Here is an 18,301-nt window from a genome sequence, read left to right on the forward strand (position 1 = left end):
TTATTCTGAAGACTACATGGTTTAATGTTTGTATGCGTATTGCCGTGTTTAATTGGAAAGTGTAAATAAAAATTGTAATACTTCTTTTTACCTTAATTACTTGGCCTCCGGAAGATTTACCAGGCCATTTTTTGCGAAATGGCACAGCATTACTTTAACAATTGCGCGGTTGTGTGACACTGTAACCAAATAAAATGTATGTGTCCCCCCCCCACACACAAATAGAGCTTTCTTTTGGTAGTAATTTTTTTTTTTTTGTGCTATAAACAAAAAAAGACTGACAATTTTGACAAACAAAACAATATTTTTTTTTATTCTCTGCTATAAAACATATTCAATAACAAAAATTTAAAACATCTAATTTCTTCATAAATTTAGGCCAAAAGGTATTCTGCTACATATTTTTGTTAAAAGAAAATTCCAATTAGCGTATATTGCTTGGTTTGCGCAAAAGTTATAGCGTCTACACACTATGGGAATTTTTTTTTTTTTACTAGTAATGGCGACGATCAGGGACTTATAGCAGGACTGCGATATTGCGGCGGACATTCGGACTCTGATACTTTTGATACTTTTTGGGTACCAGTGACACGAATACAGTGATCAGTGCTAAAAAATATGCACTGTCACTGCACTAATGACACTGGCTGGAAGAGGTCAATACCAGGGGCGACCAAAGGGTTAACGGTGTGCCTAACCAGTGTTTTACTACACTGTGGGGGTGCTTTTACTAGGGGTAGAAATTAAATGTATTCCCTTTGCAGGGACACAAATTTAATCTCTTCCCTCCTGTCAGAACGGTGATCTGCCTTGTTTACATAGGCAGACCGCCATTCTGTCAACAGGATGATCGGCAGGTGCTGGTGGACATCGAGTCGGCGGTACCCGCCGATCAGCTCCTACTGTGTGTAATCAGCTCCTACTGTGAAGCGAACCGCCGGCGGTGCGCATCCCACCCGGAGATGTCAGATCACGTGTATATATACACCCCGTGGGGGCACGCATCGCGGCGATCGGTGGTGCGGTGTATGAGTCTGACACACCGATCCCCGTAAAGAGTCTCTGATCACGGCTGATCACAGTGTAAACAGGAAGAGCCATTGATCGGCTTTTCCTCACTCACGTCTGTCATATGCGAGTAGAGGAAAGCTGATCGGCTGCTCACAGGGGGGGGGGGGACCATGTTGATTATCAGTGCAGCCCCCCGAGGATGCCCACATTGGACCACCAGGGACGCCACTAGGACCACCAGGGATGTCACCACCAGGTATGCCACCCTAGACCACCAGGGATGCAATCAGTGCCCACAATGGATGCCAATCAGTGCCCACAATGGGCATCACTGATTGGCAGGCATTATTGTTTGGCACTGATTGGCATCCATCCGTACTATCAATTACTGTACATCAGTGGCACCCATCAGTGCCAGTCAGTGCAGCCCCATCAGTGAAGGAGAAAAATTACTTATTTACAAAGTTTTGTAACAAACAAAAAAAAAATTTTTTTTCAAAATGTTATGTCTTTTTTAAATTTGTTTAGCAGAAAATAAAAATCCCAGAGGTGATTAAATACCACCAAAAGAAAGCTCTATTTGTGGGAACCAAACGATAAAAATTTAGTTTGGGTACAGTGTAGCATGACCGCACAATTGTCATTCAAAGTGCAACAGCGCTGAAAGCTGGTCTGGGCAGGAAGGTGTAAAAGTGCCCTGTATTGAAGTGGTTAAAGCAGAGTTCTACCCAAAAGTGGAACTTCTGCTTTAAGCACTCCTCGCTCCCTTACATGCCACATTTGGCATGTATTTTTTTTTTTGGGGGGGGGGCGGGGGGAGGAGTGGGCAACTAGGCGGCCCCTCCCTCTCTGTAATCTTCTGGGACACGTCACAGGTCCCAGAATATTGCCTGGACACTAGGAGAGCGCAGCAAGCTGTCACAGCTGGGTGCCCACACTTGCATTGATGGCGCAGCGGAGAGGAGCGATGATTGTGGAGGCTGCATCGCTGGACCGTGGGACAGGTGTGTTTATTAAAAGTCAGCAGCTACACTTTTTGTAGCTGCTGACTTTTAATAAACTTACAAACTAGCAGAACTCCACTTTAATTAAAGTGTCTCATGTGGGAGCCAATAAGGTCCGTAGTATGGTAGGATATTTTCCAGCAATCTCTTTTTAGTTTTTTCACAGCTTTGAATGCGGCATGGAGGAGGTCTTTATTTACTTGTATATGCACTTGCAACATATTACATCTTACAACCTGAATATGGGTGTAACATGTAACAAAAAGTGAACTTATAATTTAAACATACTGTGCAGGAGGGATCTGTAAAAAAAAGTGGCTGAGCACTCAGCTGAATTCACAGCACTGGTTGTTTAGGTTTCTGCCAGAAACTTCAGCTTAATGAGCTTCTAACTGATTTTCAGTAAGAATAAAGTTCAAAGAGTCAAATTATTCATATAAAGCCCTCCTGCAAAGTATAACTAAGCCCTGATGAAGGGAGGCACTAGTACAACTTTTGAAATGGGCTGGATATCAATTCTTCATAGCCTCTTTTTTTTTTTTTTTATTACAAACACTGTATGTAAACTGATTTTCACAGCTTGGCACTCCCATCCTTTTACCCCCACCAGGGAGATCTCCATTAGGGTTTGTGTAGATTGACAGATGCAGCTTGCTTTCAGATGCTTTTAACTTGCATTTGAGATACATTTGAATGCCATAGGATTTCCTTCCTTAACGCATTTGACCTCTTTTTAAGCTGCATCAACATGTTTCAGCATTCCCACTGATGCATATGGGGAGACAAGCAAACAAATTCCTTTGTACACAGGCCCTGAAAAAGATCACAGCTCCTCAGCAGTCATCACATAGCATTCTAGATATATTTATTTACCTAACCTTATGTGAAACAGATAAAAAGATATAAAATCTATTAATATTTAGTACAGAAGTGGGGACTACCTCCTACCACTACAGTGTTATGTTGCACTCTGGTAGCACTGTACTTCAAACTGGTGTACAAAAGCAAGAACCAGCATTTCTGTACAATGCAAAACAAATTGTAATGTTCAAAAAATAAAGAAAAAAAGAAAAAAAAACAGCATTTTATAGCTACAAATACTAAAATACCACACTGTCATCTGGATTATGGATCAAGAAAATGTAAAAAATTAAATAAATAATAAAATGTCCCCAGGAGGACCTGCTTAAAATTTGTCTTCTCATATCTAATATGTTTGTGCTGGATACTATTTTTTTTGCAACAATGTTTCACTAGCGGAAATAAATTACAAGGCCTGTTATGTACATGCATGCACAGTTCACTTGGAACAACAAACCAAAGAAAGTTCTAAGACGGAAACACCAGAGGATGGTCTCGTGTCTGGGATGTCACGTGGACCAATAGTCCGTGGTGCTACTGCCTTAGAAAATCAATCATGGTTAGTAACAAACAGGCATAACAAGAATGTGAATACGTGTTGAGTATCGTGCACAAATACACTGTTAGCATTGTGATGCAGTTCAAACTGCCACAAATAAATAAAAAACGTGCTTGTGAAAAGTCAGCAACGTAAGGCAAAAGGTGGGCGATCCTACCAGCCGACAGCAGCATCTCGTCACTGAATGACACAGACTTCCTCAATGGGCTGACATGGCTAGCGCGTGATGGGGTCATGCCAGAGTGGCTATAGGACCCTTTAAGACTTGGGGGTTCACAGATAAGGGAAGGTGTGCTGGGGCAGAAGAAAATCCTTGGCCCCTGCAGGGGGGGGCCTGTGGGAGTGGCAGACAAAGAATGGAATGTTCAGATGGAGAAGAAAGAAAAAAGAGAGGAAAAAAAAAAGAAATAAAAAAAAAAAACAAACAAAACAAAAGGATACAAATGATAAAATAAAATGAAGATGAAAGAAATAGAAAGGATATAACATAGGAAGGAATAAATACCAAACACAGATATATACTGCTTGCTTAAGAAATGCTACAAACAGTGTACATGGCGTTTTCATGGGTCACAACCATCAACAAACATGGCGGCGAAGTTATCAAAATCATGACTTTATATAAAAAAATGCAAGTTTCCAAGTGTTATAAATTTTTCAACCAGTCTGGTTATACAGTATTTGGAGTGACAAAACTACCCAGGCAGAGCTGTCTCACAAACCAAGAGACACTCCAATGCAGTGGTGTTAAACTTACTAGATAGAGGGGGCCACAATTGCAGCACCTGATTTCCTCAGGGGGTAGCATATATGACTGAGTATATGTAGTTCTACAGAGTATTTTCAGAGATTTCTAACATACTGCTGGCAGTGTTTAGAGGCTGGTTACATGCTACAAGTAGAGTTGAAGGATGGAACTACAATGCATGAGACTATTAAAGACTGGGAGTATGTTATGAGACTATTCTAGATTACTGCCATTACAAATCAATGTATTTACTACTTGCTGCTGGGGCTTGAGGGCAGCACAAGATGTTCCAACAGGCCGTAGGTTGGGTACCAGGGCTTTAACAAGGTTTACAAGAGAAGAGGCTCCATAAGTTGGGATCAACTGCAACTATTTTTCAGTGCGTGCAGCAAGAATTTACAAAACATGTGCAGAGCTTTCAGCTGGTTTTGCTAAAGCCTTTGAAGAACCATTCATCTCCAGTTTGAAAATGTTAATGGAGTACAGACTATCATTTGAAACTAGGGGTGCACATCTTCACTGGTCTCACGATTCGATTATCCTGTCCACGATTCGATTCTGCGATGCATCACGATTACTGTGCATGGTTTTTATCCAAAAATTCAAGCAGTCAGAATTTCCTTAATTTTCATTTGCTCTTAGCACAATATCCTATTTGAGGAGAGTAATTTTCATAACCATCCCAAAAGAAGGCTACAAGTTTTTCACTTTCAGTTCATTACAGAGAACAAAGGGGCATTCTTTTCATCTAGAGGAAAAACAGAAAGGCTTCTTTGCATAAGAGCTGTGAAAACTAGTTCTGGGCTGCTCAGTAGATTGTTTTAACAAAGACCTGAAATGCATTCCTGTCATAAATGCACAAAATATAAGTGATAGTGACAGGGGGATAGTGGTGGGGATGGGATCATGGGCAAAGGGATGGGACCGGTGGCAGAGGGATGGGAACGGTGGAGATGGGATCAGGGGCAGAGGGATGGGACTGGTGGCAGAGGGATGGGAACGGTGGAGATGGGATCAGGGGCAGAGGGATGGGACCGGTGGCAGCGGGATGGTGGTGGGGATGAGAACAGGGGCAGAGGGATGGGACCCGTGGCAGAGGGATGGATTGAACAGGGGCAGAGGGATGGTGGTGGGATCGGGATGGGATCAGGGGCAGAGGGATGGTGGGATGGATGGGATCAGGGGCAGAGGGATGGTGGGATAGATGGGATCAGGGGCAGAGGGATGGTGGGATAGATGGGATCAGGGGCAGAGGGATGGTGGGATAGATGGGATCAGGGGCAGAGGGATGGTGGGATAGATGGGATCAGGGGCAGAGGGATGGTGGGATAGATGGGATCAGGGGCAGAGGGATGGTGGGATAGATGGGATCAGGGGCAGAGGGATGGTGGGATAGATGGGATCAGGGGCAGAGGGATGGTAGGATGGATAGAATCAGGGGCAGAGGGATGATGGTGGTGGGGGAATGTGATCGGGGCAGAAGGATGGATGGATGGATGGATGGGATGAGGGGCAGAGGGATGGTGGGATGGATGGGATTAGTGGCAAGACACAGACACCCATCCCCCAGAGAAATAACAGACATCTCCATCACAGCCATGAGCCAACCCCCCCAGAGGTACAGAGACCCCCCCATTACAGACATATTGTACCCCCATCATCAGAGATATCACCCCTATAACTACTTGAGTCATTATTATGTACCTGCTGATAACAGTAAATGTTGGTTGCCGAGTGAGGAGTCAGTCAGTGTCACTTGGGGCTCCCATGGCTAGCTCTCAGGCTGGCTGAAAGACGACGCTGCTGAACAGGGGCAGCTGGGGATGACGTCAGTTCCGGGAGGCGGGGCTCCTTGGTCACAGCGGCAGTGCTTAACTAGGAGGGGGCTTTTTTCCCCAGCTCCTGCTCCAAGCCACCAATCGCCACCGCTGGTTCTATTACCTAAAAGAGTGAGGGGCGCAACGCAGCGGGATGACGTAATTGCTAATCGATTGCAGCCGTTCTCAGCATCGATGCTGAATCGGGAATGGGTGCATTAAAAGCATCGATTTGCCGATCATATTCAACAGCCCTACTTGAAAGCAAGCTGTAGACTTCAGTAAGCATTAGCACTACTTGAAGCTTACTGAAGTCAGCTAACATCTTACTTAAAGTGACAGGCAACACTCCTATTAAAATATGCGTTTTAGCATTCCCAAACTGGAGCAGAAAAGTTCTTTAAAGACTTCATGAAAGTTGCTTGCCAAAAGCTTTTCAAAATCTAGCTGTACACATTGCTCTTTACAAGCTGAAGCCTTTGTGAGCAAGACCTTGGAGAGAACATGTCACCACCTCCAACAAAAAAGTAGTTTATTATCAGTGTAACAGCAGGACCTTGACATGGCTGCTTGGACCTTTTAAACCTAGTTAAAGCGGAGTTCCACCCAAAAATGGAACTTCCGCTTTAAGTGCAGGTGACCCCCTGACATGCCACTTTTGGCATGTAATCTTTATTTTGGGGGGGAGTGGAGTAGAGGCATCCAGCTCCCGCTTCCTCCTGGGGCTCCGTGGCACCGGAAGGAAGATCACCTCTCCCCCCTGCCTCCCTGCAATCTTCTGGGACACGTCACAGGTCCCAGAAGATTGCCCGGCCATTCACAGCGCGGCTCTCGCATGCACACTGTGTGCCCGGCTGTGAAACCAAATCTGGGCGCCCACAGTAAGAATGCCAGTGCCTCGGAGAGGAGTGGGGCTTCATACGCCTGCATCGCTGGACAGGTAAATGTCCAATTATTAAAAGTCAGCAGCTACACTTTTTTTAGCTGCTGACTTTGAATTTTTTTTTTTTGGCGGAATTCCGCTTTAAAGATTTTTTCGGGGAGAACCCAAAACTAAAGTATAGGAAATGTGTAAAGCTGGGGCTCACAGAGCAGGGCTGCGAATATAGCTGGGGCAAATGTGTTAAACGATGGGGCACTATTTCTCCCAGGGACACCAATGATGGGACACTATTGCTCCCACTAATACCAATAATGGGGAGTTATTCCTCCCACTGACACCAAAGACAGGGCTTTCTTCCTCCTCACACTGACTACCATGTCTGGGGAACTTCTGCTTCCCCCTGTTTGTACCATTACAGTGCTGTTTTTATATTTTGGAAATAAACCTTATTGCATTGTGAGCAAAAGAAAAGCGGATTGGCGGGACTTTATATGAAACATGCACTCCAGGAGATAACAACTTAAAACCATGAATGTGGCAAGTAACCAATGTGACAGAACCAAAACACATTGCATGGAAGCATGACGTAACATCAATTGGCAATAAATGATTTATTAATATATAAATTGTAACCAAAGTAAAAATAATATTGACATGGTTCATAATAATAGTAAAAACCCTTGTTCATAACGAGACAGGTCTTGAATTGTACATAAGGTATAGCAAAGATACAGTTAATGACATGGTTAGTTCATTTTGTACATATTGTAAACAGCAATTCCATAGAAGACAGGTCTCTATAATAATTCATTATGAGCTGGGTAAGCGGGTAAAATACAATTGATATGTAAAACAAATCAACAATGCAATATAAAATATAGGGGCAACCATTGGCTCACACTTCCATAATAGAACAACATGATTGGCTCATATTAATACAAACTGTAGATAGCCAGATTCACTGAGGTGTATCTCCATGATAAGTAATATAACCAGAATGTGTTGGTACAGTCCAGTTGGTATAAATACAGTAATAGAATGATATTAATATAGTGTAAACACGGGGGCATCTATTGGCTCAACGCATTTCGTGGCGATCGCCACTCTTCAGGAGCAGGTATGCAGTAGGTGTCTATAGATATTAAAAAGACATGTATATTAGAAAGAGCTTACCCACCTGGCGTCTCATGCAAAGTCCCACTTTGTTGTTCTGTTCTGTAATATGTATCCATATTAAGGGATGGAAACATGCACCCCTACCTTTCTACATTATTTAATTTGTTGGTACTCCCTATTGCCATCCATCAATCTAGGTGTCTATTTATGTTAAAGCATTAATTATTCTTATATTGCCAACTTTCATTTTACACATTATAGGTTTGAGGAAGTTCACTATATTATGCTACCGATTATTACTGTTATCTACTAAGTGTATTCTTTGTCACACTCCCTATGTGTATTCTACTGGGCTGGGAGGTGAGCTGGTTTGGCCATTTTGGCCATCTTGCTCAGTTCCCGGGAGCTGCGATGCGCTCCTGGGGTCCTCCCCTTCCCCCTCCTCTTTCGAGTGACGTGGAGGATCGGGCGCACACCCAATTGCGCATCGACGTCACGCTTCCAGCGCCAACGCGCTCTGCATCACATACCATGACGTCCGCGCGCCGCTGCTGTGTATTCCATCTGGCTTCCTACTCAAGGTGATTACTGCCTGATAGCGGGCAGCTGACGCTGCTCAGCTGTCCGGCGCCGTCGCCTCCCATTGGTTGCCTACGTGGCGTTGGTGGACACCCACCATCACACCGGAGTACATATACTCCCTCCAGTCCAATGCTAGTCCCTGCACGGTGGTCATCCCTACGGAATCCAGGCACCTTCAGATCTACATTGCCCAGGCCTTTTCTTATAGGTATTATTCATGTTTTTTTTTTTTCTTTTTCTCCTTGATGGTTTCCCTCTACCACTTTTGTACTGTTTTATTCTACCAATTTTTCTTCGCTTTCACCTGCACACATATCTGCCCCACCACTTCCCCAATATATATATATATATATATATATATATATATATATATATATATATATATATATATATATATATATATATATATACATATATATATATATATATATATATATATATACATACATATATATATATATATACATATACACACACACACACATACACACACACACATATACACACACCATTTACCCCTTCTTTTTATAGATGACTACCACGTGGACCACATATATTTTGACACTTATGATGATACATCCCAGGGGACTTTAATTGTTACTGGATCTCCACCGCTGTGTACTGGGCCAGTCCACCTCAGCTCCCGGGAGCTGATGTTTTTTCGGTCGGCCCCCAGCTCTCCATGCCCATGCCCAAACTCATAGGATCACCCATAAGTAGTTTTGAGAATCGGGCTATACCCCCCCTTTTTTCTCGTCCTTCCTCCCCCTCTACATAGATCTACCATATAAGCTCTTCTAATATGCATGTCTTTTTAATATCTATAGACACCTATTGCATACCTGCTCCTGAAGAGTGGCGATCGTCACGAAACGCGTTGAGCCAATAGATGCCCCCGTGTTTACACTATATTAATATCATTCTATTACTGTATTTATACCAACTGGACTGTACCAACACATTCTGGTTATATTACTTATCATGGAGATACACCTCAGTGAATCTGGCTATCTACAGTTAATTAATATGAGCCAATCATGTTGTTCTATTATGGAAGTGTGAGCCAATGGTTGCCCCTATATTTTATATTGCATTGTTGATTTGTTTTACATATCAATTGGATTTTACCTGCTTACACAGCTCATAATGAATTATTATAGAGACCTGTCTTCTATGGAATCGCTGTTTACAATATGTACAAAATGAACTAACCATGTCATTAACTGTATCTTTGCTATACCTTATGTATAATTCAAGACCTGTCTCGTTATGAATAAGGGTTTTTACTATTATTATGAACCATGTCAATATTATTTTTACTATGGTTACAATTTATATAAATCATTTAATGCCAATTGATGTTACATCATGCTTCCATGCAATGTGTTTTGGTTCTGTCACATTGGTTACTTGCCACATTCATGGTTTTAAGTTATTTCCTGGAGTGCATGTTTCATATAAAGTCCCGCCAATCCGCTTTTCTTTTGCTCAAATTATTGGGGATGGAGACACTTGGTCCTACCCACCTGGCGTCTCATGCAAAGTCCCACTTTGTTGTTCTGTTCTGTAATATGTATCCTTATTGCATTGTGAATGGGAGTGCGGCCATCCTTCGTTTACATACACATCTGGGGAATTGTGTACCACTACAAAATCCCACATTGCAAGTCTATGGATAGTTCCCCAGATGTGTATGTAAACGAAGGATGGCCGCACTCCCATTCACAATGCAATAAGGATACATATTACAGAACAGAACAACAAAGTGGGACTTTGCATGAGACGCCAGGTGGGTAGGACCAAGTGTCTCCATCCCCAATAATTTGAGCAAAAGAAAAGCAATAACAGTGATAAAAAAAAAAAAGTGTAAAAGTCAGAATATCGGCGAAAAAACTATATTGGTCGATCCCTACAAAGGGTTAAATAATTACAAAAAATACAAAGTTATTCCAGACTAAACATAAAATTGGTCCACAACAGTGTACAGGTGTGAGAGCTGGACTCGTTAAAAATCTTTATCATGCCAGTTATTGAGTTTTTTACAATTTTTTTTTTTTCCCACAAGGGTGTCAAGTCAGAGGTAATAATTTGCCAAGGACAAGGTTCTCTAGCACAATCCTTGACAAAAATGACTTCACTCCAGAATTCACACAGAGGGGAATGCCAATTTCTACACAGTATTGACATGATTTTGATAACTTAACAGCAGGGAAGGGTGCATGGAAAAATGACAAACCAAGAGACATAAGGAAAAAATAAAACATAACTGGGTGGATGTGTCTTACCAGTCTTGGGTGTCAAACTCAAATCTGTGTCAGAAGAGGACGACTGTCGGCTGTAGGACTTGGAAGGTGAAAAGGAATAGGTTTGGTTTTTCAGAGGGGTGGAGGGTCCTGATGAATGAGCATTGGGGTTAAGCTCTTCACTGAAGGGAGCCCTGCCAGAAGAAGGGGGAGAAACATTAAATAACCCCTCCCAATGAAAGCTGGTGGAGCACAGGACTGCCCCTGAGGAAGATTTGCTGTCTGGTGGAGCTGGCCGGACAACATTTCCCAGCATCCCATGCAGTATACGCAGCATCTGTCAACCAACGGATGTCCAAACAGGCAAAGTCATCACCAAAATAAAGAGAAGAAGCAAAAAGTAAAATAAAGGAAGCAGAAACTTTCGAAGAAGAGATGACAGTGTTGTTCTAATGACCGCAGCCACAACAAAAAAAATAGTAATTCTTCTGCTTGTTTCCTTATCCAGCATTAATACCGTGCAGCTAAAAGGAAAGTAACAGCAGTTTCTACGGCTACATGGCTACTTACCTGCCGTGCCCCCCCATCCCCTCCACTGACAACCAATCTTCCTCCCTCACCTCCAGAGCCATGCCAGGTGTGTGGAGGACACAGTAAATTGTTTGCAGAACATTTTTGGGTTCTTTTTTACATAACGTGGAACCTTTGGTTAATACAAAAGAAATTTAATGGGACATTTCAAAGAGGTTACAATTTTTTTTTTTTAATGAGATTCCAGTGGTGAGATGTCTGCTCCTAAGTAACTCCCCGGCAGACCGCATATTAAGGGGGATTTTGCCGATATATTTGTCTTGATTTTTAAATGCATCAAATTCCGCCAAGGAAATAATAGTGAAACCTTGAGGGCTCAGTCACTTGCTGGTTTCTTAAATAGAGATATTTCTGCCATCTTAAAGCTTTTGGCTAAACAGGGATTTTGAATGAAAATAGCATGATTTATAATAAATTATTAAATCCTACAGGGATGCTAGGAACCCCTCATAAGGACAGGAATAACTCATTAACTCATCAAAATGGGCCCAGCAGGTGTGCATTTTTCAGGGCAGGGGCACTTATAATTCATCATAATGGACACAGCAGGTGTGCAGAGCCAGGAATTCAGTACAGGGATAATGAGAACTCCTCATAATGGGCACAGCACCCAGTGACCTGGGATCCTAATGCAGATACCTCACTAACAAAATCCCAAAAATAGGGTCTAACCCTTCAGCATCCACAAACACTGGAATATCAGCTGTAAGAGGGCCTAGCATTAAAAATAGTGAGATGAACATAATTCCTAGAAGGGTGGAGCTGAAGGTCAGTGGAAGAGAGTTTGGACACCCCATATGAATTCAGAAGTACCTGCCTACACTACCTGCATCCTGCCTCCCCCCAGATCTCGTACCAGTGTAGATGAGGGTGGGAACAGACACAGAGAAGTTCTGAGTGAGCCGGGAGCCAGAAGCTGTGTGAATGGGGCTGTTGTGGGTCGATCGATATCCATGGCTTGGTGGCTGGACCAGCGGAGACCTAAGAAAAGTGTCAGCGAGGTGAAAGAAGAGAGAGAACAGGACACACAAGTACTGGAGGTTAAAGAATGGTCAAGGCAGAGATTTGGTTAGTGGAAGGAGGCCCCCCCTTGAAGCATGCAAGCAGAGGAAATGGCTGAGGGGAGACTCCTGAGACTTTAGGCTGGAGACATATGTAGCAAAAGGGAAATCACTGCTTAAGAACCTTCACCACCCAATGTACAGCAATAAATGCAGAACCATTTATAATATTTTTATTTTACGCAAAACCCCAGGCAAACAACACATTTAAGTGCAATTATGTGTTTATTAAGATATTAAAAGAGACCCTGTCCCTATTCCAAAAGTACTCATAGACAGCCATCCTATTAAAGAATGTGTGAGGGAATACTTTTCCAGCTTAAAGAGCTCCTATCTGCTATCCAACACTTCCTAGGGTGGTCAGATAGAGTGTCCCCCACTGGCAACTGTGGTTCCCCCCTCTAACCCCTATGTCACTACAGAACAGAGTAGGATGACATGATGACGCACCAGGAAGTGTCAGATAGTAGTGGTTCTAGGAGTTCTTAAAGAAAGCAACGCAGTTGCCTGCAGCACTCCATACAGGTACCTATTCAGATCTTTTTACAGGGAAGTTGACATTGAGTAGTTTTGGAGCGCTTTCAAACTGTTTTTTCTGAAAGCGCACCAAAGATGCAGCACTTTTGGTGAGATTTCAGTAAACGCACAAGAAAAACCTGATCTGATAGAAGTCTGAAGGAAAGGGTGGGTAACGAAAACTGCAGATACACTGCACTGCCCCTGCACTCTGGTAAAACCACAGTGTGTCAATCTGAAAGTCCCCCTAGGATAGTGACAGGGTCTCTTTAAATATGCCAGTTTAATTACCTGAAATCTATATTAACCCTCTTTGCAAAAGCTCCTGCATACCAGGAGTCAATCTGACGAATGAGAAATCAACACAATGCATCAGTCTAACATTTTGCAGGTAATGGTGTTTGAAATGGGTAGGTGTTTGGCCCACAGGAGAGAATACAGCAAGGACAAATGTGATTAAACTAATTCACAGTCCATGACACAGGCTGTTTGCAGGACAGACACACAGGATTTTGCAGGCTTGGAGATGTGCGGGTGTTCTCCGGGTATATATATATATATATATATATATATATATATATATATATAAAAATTATAGGACTCACTCTACAGAATTAAGAATATTTTGGCAGGTTCGACAGTTCAACTGTTTATTGAGCTGTTTGGCTGGAGTTGCAATTTACAACTTCAGTAGGTGAACAACTTATCTCATGGTGTGATGCTCACATTTCTGTCTGATTGTACAAACTTTATGCAAAAGACTTACCCAAACAGCCCGTTCAATGATATATTCAATCAGGTAGTTCCTAACAATACAAAGTTGTTGATAAATCTACAAAGAGATTGTTCAGTCAGATTGTACTACATGCGGCCTGCTTACTTCTTTACAACCACTGGTCACCAAGCCATGTTTAAACGGAAGCAGCTTACCAATTCATAGATGCAGTGGCTGCATTTGTTTTCTTTTTTTCAAGCTGCTTTATTTTACCTGGTGCTCCTGCCAATAAGTCACATCCTGACCTATAAGCACTCGTACTGTATTTTTGGAGCAGCAGTATTGTCATCCTAGGACTTCAAACACCTCCCCGTCTCTTCAACCAATTACCTAGGAAGCTAATGAAATTGAGATTTCAGTTCAGCTCTCATGAAGTGACATGGACACTGAATTTCTGGTAGGACCAACAGGAATTACCTAGGCAGAAAATGTTCTTTGCCTGAAAAAAGGAAAACTGTAGCCAAGGTATGTGAGGACTGGTAATCTGCAATTTCGTACCTTTGTGTCTGGATATCCTTTTTTTGCTTGTACCGACAACTACCAGTATCTCCCACTTAGATCCCTTTTACACTGACAGCGGGCCGCATCATCGGCAAAGTGCCGCTAGTTTTAGCGTCGCTTTTAATGTCGCTTTACCAGCACTTTTCGATCACTAGCGGGGCACTTTTAACCCCGCTAGTGGCCGAGGAAAGTGTTAAAAGCGCCTGCAAAGTGCACCAGCATGAAAGCACTCGGCCTTTTACACTGGGGCTGCAGGGGAGGAGTTTTTCAGGCGCTATTTTTAGCCCCAAAGCGCCTGAAAAACGCCTCAGTGTGAAATGGGTCTAAGTGAAATCTGCCTAAGACCCAGGAACTCAGTGAACTTAAGGCAGCTGCATAGACCCCTGATCTTACCAAACTCCCAGTATCTGTGCAGAACCTTGGAACTAAGCAGACTCACAGCAGCTGAGCAGACCCAGAATCCAAGCACACTTGCAGCAGTTGTACAGAGTGGAGTTAGGCCGCATTCACATAGGTGACTAGGGCTGGTGCAAAGTACAGCAGCAGGAATCAGAGATCCCTGCTATGGCTCTCAGTGGCTAGGTGCTGCTGCCAGCCGCAATCACTATAGTGACAGGTCGCTGGTAGCCACAGGTATTCACAGCTGTCCACACAGCCAGCACCTGCAGTGATCACTGCAGGTAACTGCTGCCTGTGCAGAGAGCCCTGAATAGATGTGTCCGCCAAAGACCTGTCATTACAGTAAACAGGGCCTGTGGCCCCACCTAGCCGCTGAGGGATGTAGCAAGGATCTCCGATTCCTGCCACTGCAACTCGCACTGGCCCTAATCGCCGGTTTCAACGTAGCCTAACTCTCTAAACCATTTATCCAGTCTGCACATAAACTATCATCTGCAATGGGTACTGTTCTTTCTTTATCGTACATCACAGAAAACAGAGCCACAGTATTTACTGTATGGGTTATATATGCACCTCTAGGTGATGGACACTGGCACACCCTAGACAGGAAGTTTAGCTCCCTATATAACCCCTCCCCTTACTGGGAGTACCTCCGTTTTTCCACCAGTGTCTTAGGTGTCAGTCACGAGTAAAGATGTGCTGTGCTGAGCTCCGCTGGAGAAATCTCTGCTGGGGCAAGCCATGCAACCGGATCCATTCAAAGTGTCTTTTCCAGGCCGAACTGAACGGTACCCGGGCCTCGTGTCAGAAGAAAAGAGGTTCTGCTTGTAACGCTTCTCTTTTTAAAGAGCTGGACCCCGGGATCCAGTGTTTGTTTTTTTTCAGCCATATTTCCTGGTGGGGTGCTTTACAGGCCCAGGAGTGTGGGATCCCCCGATAAAAAGGGGCCCCGGTTCCTGAAGGTTTTTTAATGGATCCCACCGCTAGTAGCGAAGATTGGGTCTGTCTGGTTTTACCACAGAACTCTGCAGCCGGATAAGGTAAGGGAGATTCCGAAGGAATTTTTCTAATTCTTGTGGGTTTTCTCCTTTAACCACTTCAATACCAGGCACTTTTCTCCCTTCCTGCCCAAGCCACTTTTTAGCTTTCCGCGCTGTCGCACTTTTTGAATGACAATTGTGCGGTCATGCTACACTGTACCCAAACAAATTTTTTATCATTTTGTTCCCACAAATAGAGCTTTCTTTTGCTGGTATTTGATAACTGCTGGCTTTATGTTTTCCGCAACAAATAAAAAAAAAAAGACCGAAAATTTTGAAAAAAAAAAAAAAAAAAAGTTTTCCTTTGTTTCTGTTATAAAATTTTGTAAAAACAAAATAAGGGCCCTTTTACACTGGAGCGGTTTGCAGGCGCTATTGCGCTAATAATAGCGCCTGCAAACCGACCCGAAAGTGCCGCTGCTGTCTCTCCAGTGTGAAAGCCCTCGGGGCTTTCACACTGGAGCGGTGCGCTAGCAGGACGGGAAAAAAAGCCCTGCTAACAGCATCTTCGGAGCGCAGTGTATACCGCTCCTTCACCGCTCCTGCCCATTGAAATCAATGGGAGAGCACGGCTATACCACCGACAAAGCGCCTCTGCAGAGGCGCTTTACGGTGGTTTTTAACTCTTTCTCGGCCGCTAGCGGGGGGTAAAACCGCCCCGCTAGCGGCCAAATACCGATGGTAAAGCTCAGCTTACAATAGCGGCGCTTTACCACCGACACCGCCACCGCCCCAGTGTGAAAGGGCCCTAAATGTTCTCCTTCACTGACGGGCACTGATGAGGCTGCACTAATGGGCACTGATAAGCATTGATAGGCAGCACTGGTGGGTACTTATGGGTGACACGGGTGGGCACTGATAGATATAGGCACTGCTGGGCATCACTGATGAGGAGACATCTGGCAGGCACTAACTGACTGGCACTGACTGGCAATATGTGTGGGCACTGATTGGCATTGTTTGGGCACTTACTGGCATCCCTGGTGATCCATCTGTTGTGGTGGTTCTGGTGGTGTCCCTGGTGGTCCAATGTGGGCGGGCATCCACGGGGGGCTGCGCTGATAAACAATCAGCACGGACCCCACCGTCAGGAGAGCCGCCAATCGGCTCTCCTCTACTCGCGTCTGTTAGACGCGAGTGAGCAAAAGCAGATCAAAAGGCTCTTTACCGAGATTGGTGTAGTGGTGTGTCAGACTGACAAACCAAACCACTGATCGCCGCGATGCGCGCCCACACGGGCGAGCGGTTATACTGCTGGACGTCATATGACCCCCAGTCCGAATAACTGAACCACCGCCCGGCCGTCATTCTGCTATAGGCCGTGCGGGAAGTGGATAAGTAAATGTTGCTATGCCTAAAGTCGCCACCGGGGGCTGTCAAGAGCACGTACCTGATTCCATGCTCGTCAGCCTCGTCTCTGTGTCACAGGCTGCACGTTTCCTCCAAGCCCAAGCTCCAGGTAGGATGGGAAGGGGGGTTTCTCTCTTCAGGAATGTCCCCCCATAGCTTCTTTCAGGCAAAGAGGACATAGGCAGTCGGCAATATACTGCACCGCTCCCATTACGGGGGCTCTTCATCTCTTCATCCACCAGCCCTCCTTCTCTCCTCTACCCCAGCACCCCCCCTCCACGAGCGATCTGGTTGGATCGGAGCCCCCGCTCGCACAGGAAACCGGTCTCTGTTGAAAAAAGATGAGGGTGGGCGGAAGGCGTGGTCGGAGGGGGTGGGGCATCAGCATGGCTCAACGCCCACAACATGGGCTATGCATAGCTATAAAAAAATAGCTATAAAAAAGGTGCACGTTTTGCAGGTGCATACAACTAAAAGAGGGACACAGAGCGGATGGATGGCATGTGAGTGTGGGTGACACAGGCATTCCCAGGCACGTTTACTTAGCATCAGACTGAGCCTTGATAGCAGTGGCAGTTGCTGGATTATTTTGCTCAGTAGTGGGTGCATTTCTGGTAGTACCTCTGCACTGGTGCTTGGCACTATGGGCAGAAGGGGAGGTACAAATACCCCGAAAAATAGGGGCTCAAAAGGGATCTCCCTCAGGCTCTGAGGACCCTCCTTCTGCAACGCCATCTCCCCCTAAAATACCTAGGGAGGCTGGTCAGAGTGAGCCACTGGAGTTAGGGGCTGCAACTGCTTCTGGCATTTCAGCCCCTGTATATAGCCCCTGTATATAGGGCACTTACTCGCCGCCAGCCATACGGCCCCCCACGGGGGCTTAATAATTAAGTTGCACTTTTTCCGTACAAAAGAACAACCACTTGCAGCTGCCCGGAATAAAGACTCTCTCTTGTTTCAAGGCCACGCCTTTCAACTTTTTTCTGACCTGGCACACCTTACCATTGCTAAAAGGCGGGCCATGAAACCGCAGCTACAAATCCTGATACAGCATCAGATAAAATATACCTGGCGTTTTCCCTTCTCCCTCTAATTCACGTTACAGGGACAGCAACACTCCTCCACTTCTCCAGAATCCCTACAACATCTTCTGGAATCTCTTCACTTGACGCCCCCTGCTCAGTAATGCAAGACTTCGCTACCCCGCACCCCAGCTCGCTCAGCCGCATACCCATACACCACTA

General features: G+C 44.5%; 1 protein-coding gene across 14 annotated transcripts in view; it reads right to left on the reverse strand.

The window, feature by feature from the left end:
- The window catches only part of C2CD5 (C2 calcium dependent domain containing 5), a 224,947-nt gene that overhangs the window by 164,447 nt on the left and 42,199 nt on the right, over positions 1–18,301 (reverse strand). For 7 of the 14 annotated variants that reach the window (XM_073621440.1, XM_073621443.1, XM_073621439.1 and 4 more), the window contains exons 8-9: positions 10,867–11,018; positions 3,593–3,769 (exon numbers count right to left, since the gene is read on the reverse strand). In XM_073621440.1, the coding sequence (XP_073477541.1) occupies positions 3,593–3,769; positions 10,867–11,018 (329 nt within the window). Of the gene's footprint in view, positions 1–3,592; positions 3,770–10,866; positions 11,019–12,271; positions 12,397–18,301 lie in introns of all 14 variants that reach the window. The other 7 variants (XM_073621450.1, XM_073621448.1, XM_073621446.1 and 4 more) reach the window with 2 other exon arrangements.

The sequence above is a fragment of the Aquarana catesbeiana genome, linkage group LG03 (assembly GCF_042186555.1).
Source record: "Aquarana catesbeiana isolate 2022-GZ linkage group LG03, ASM4218655v1, whole genome shotgun sequence".
Classification (NCBI taxonomy): domain Eukaryota; kingdom Metazoa; phylum Chordata; class Amphibia; order Anura; family Ranidae; genus Aquarana; species Aquarana catesbeiana.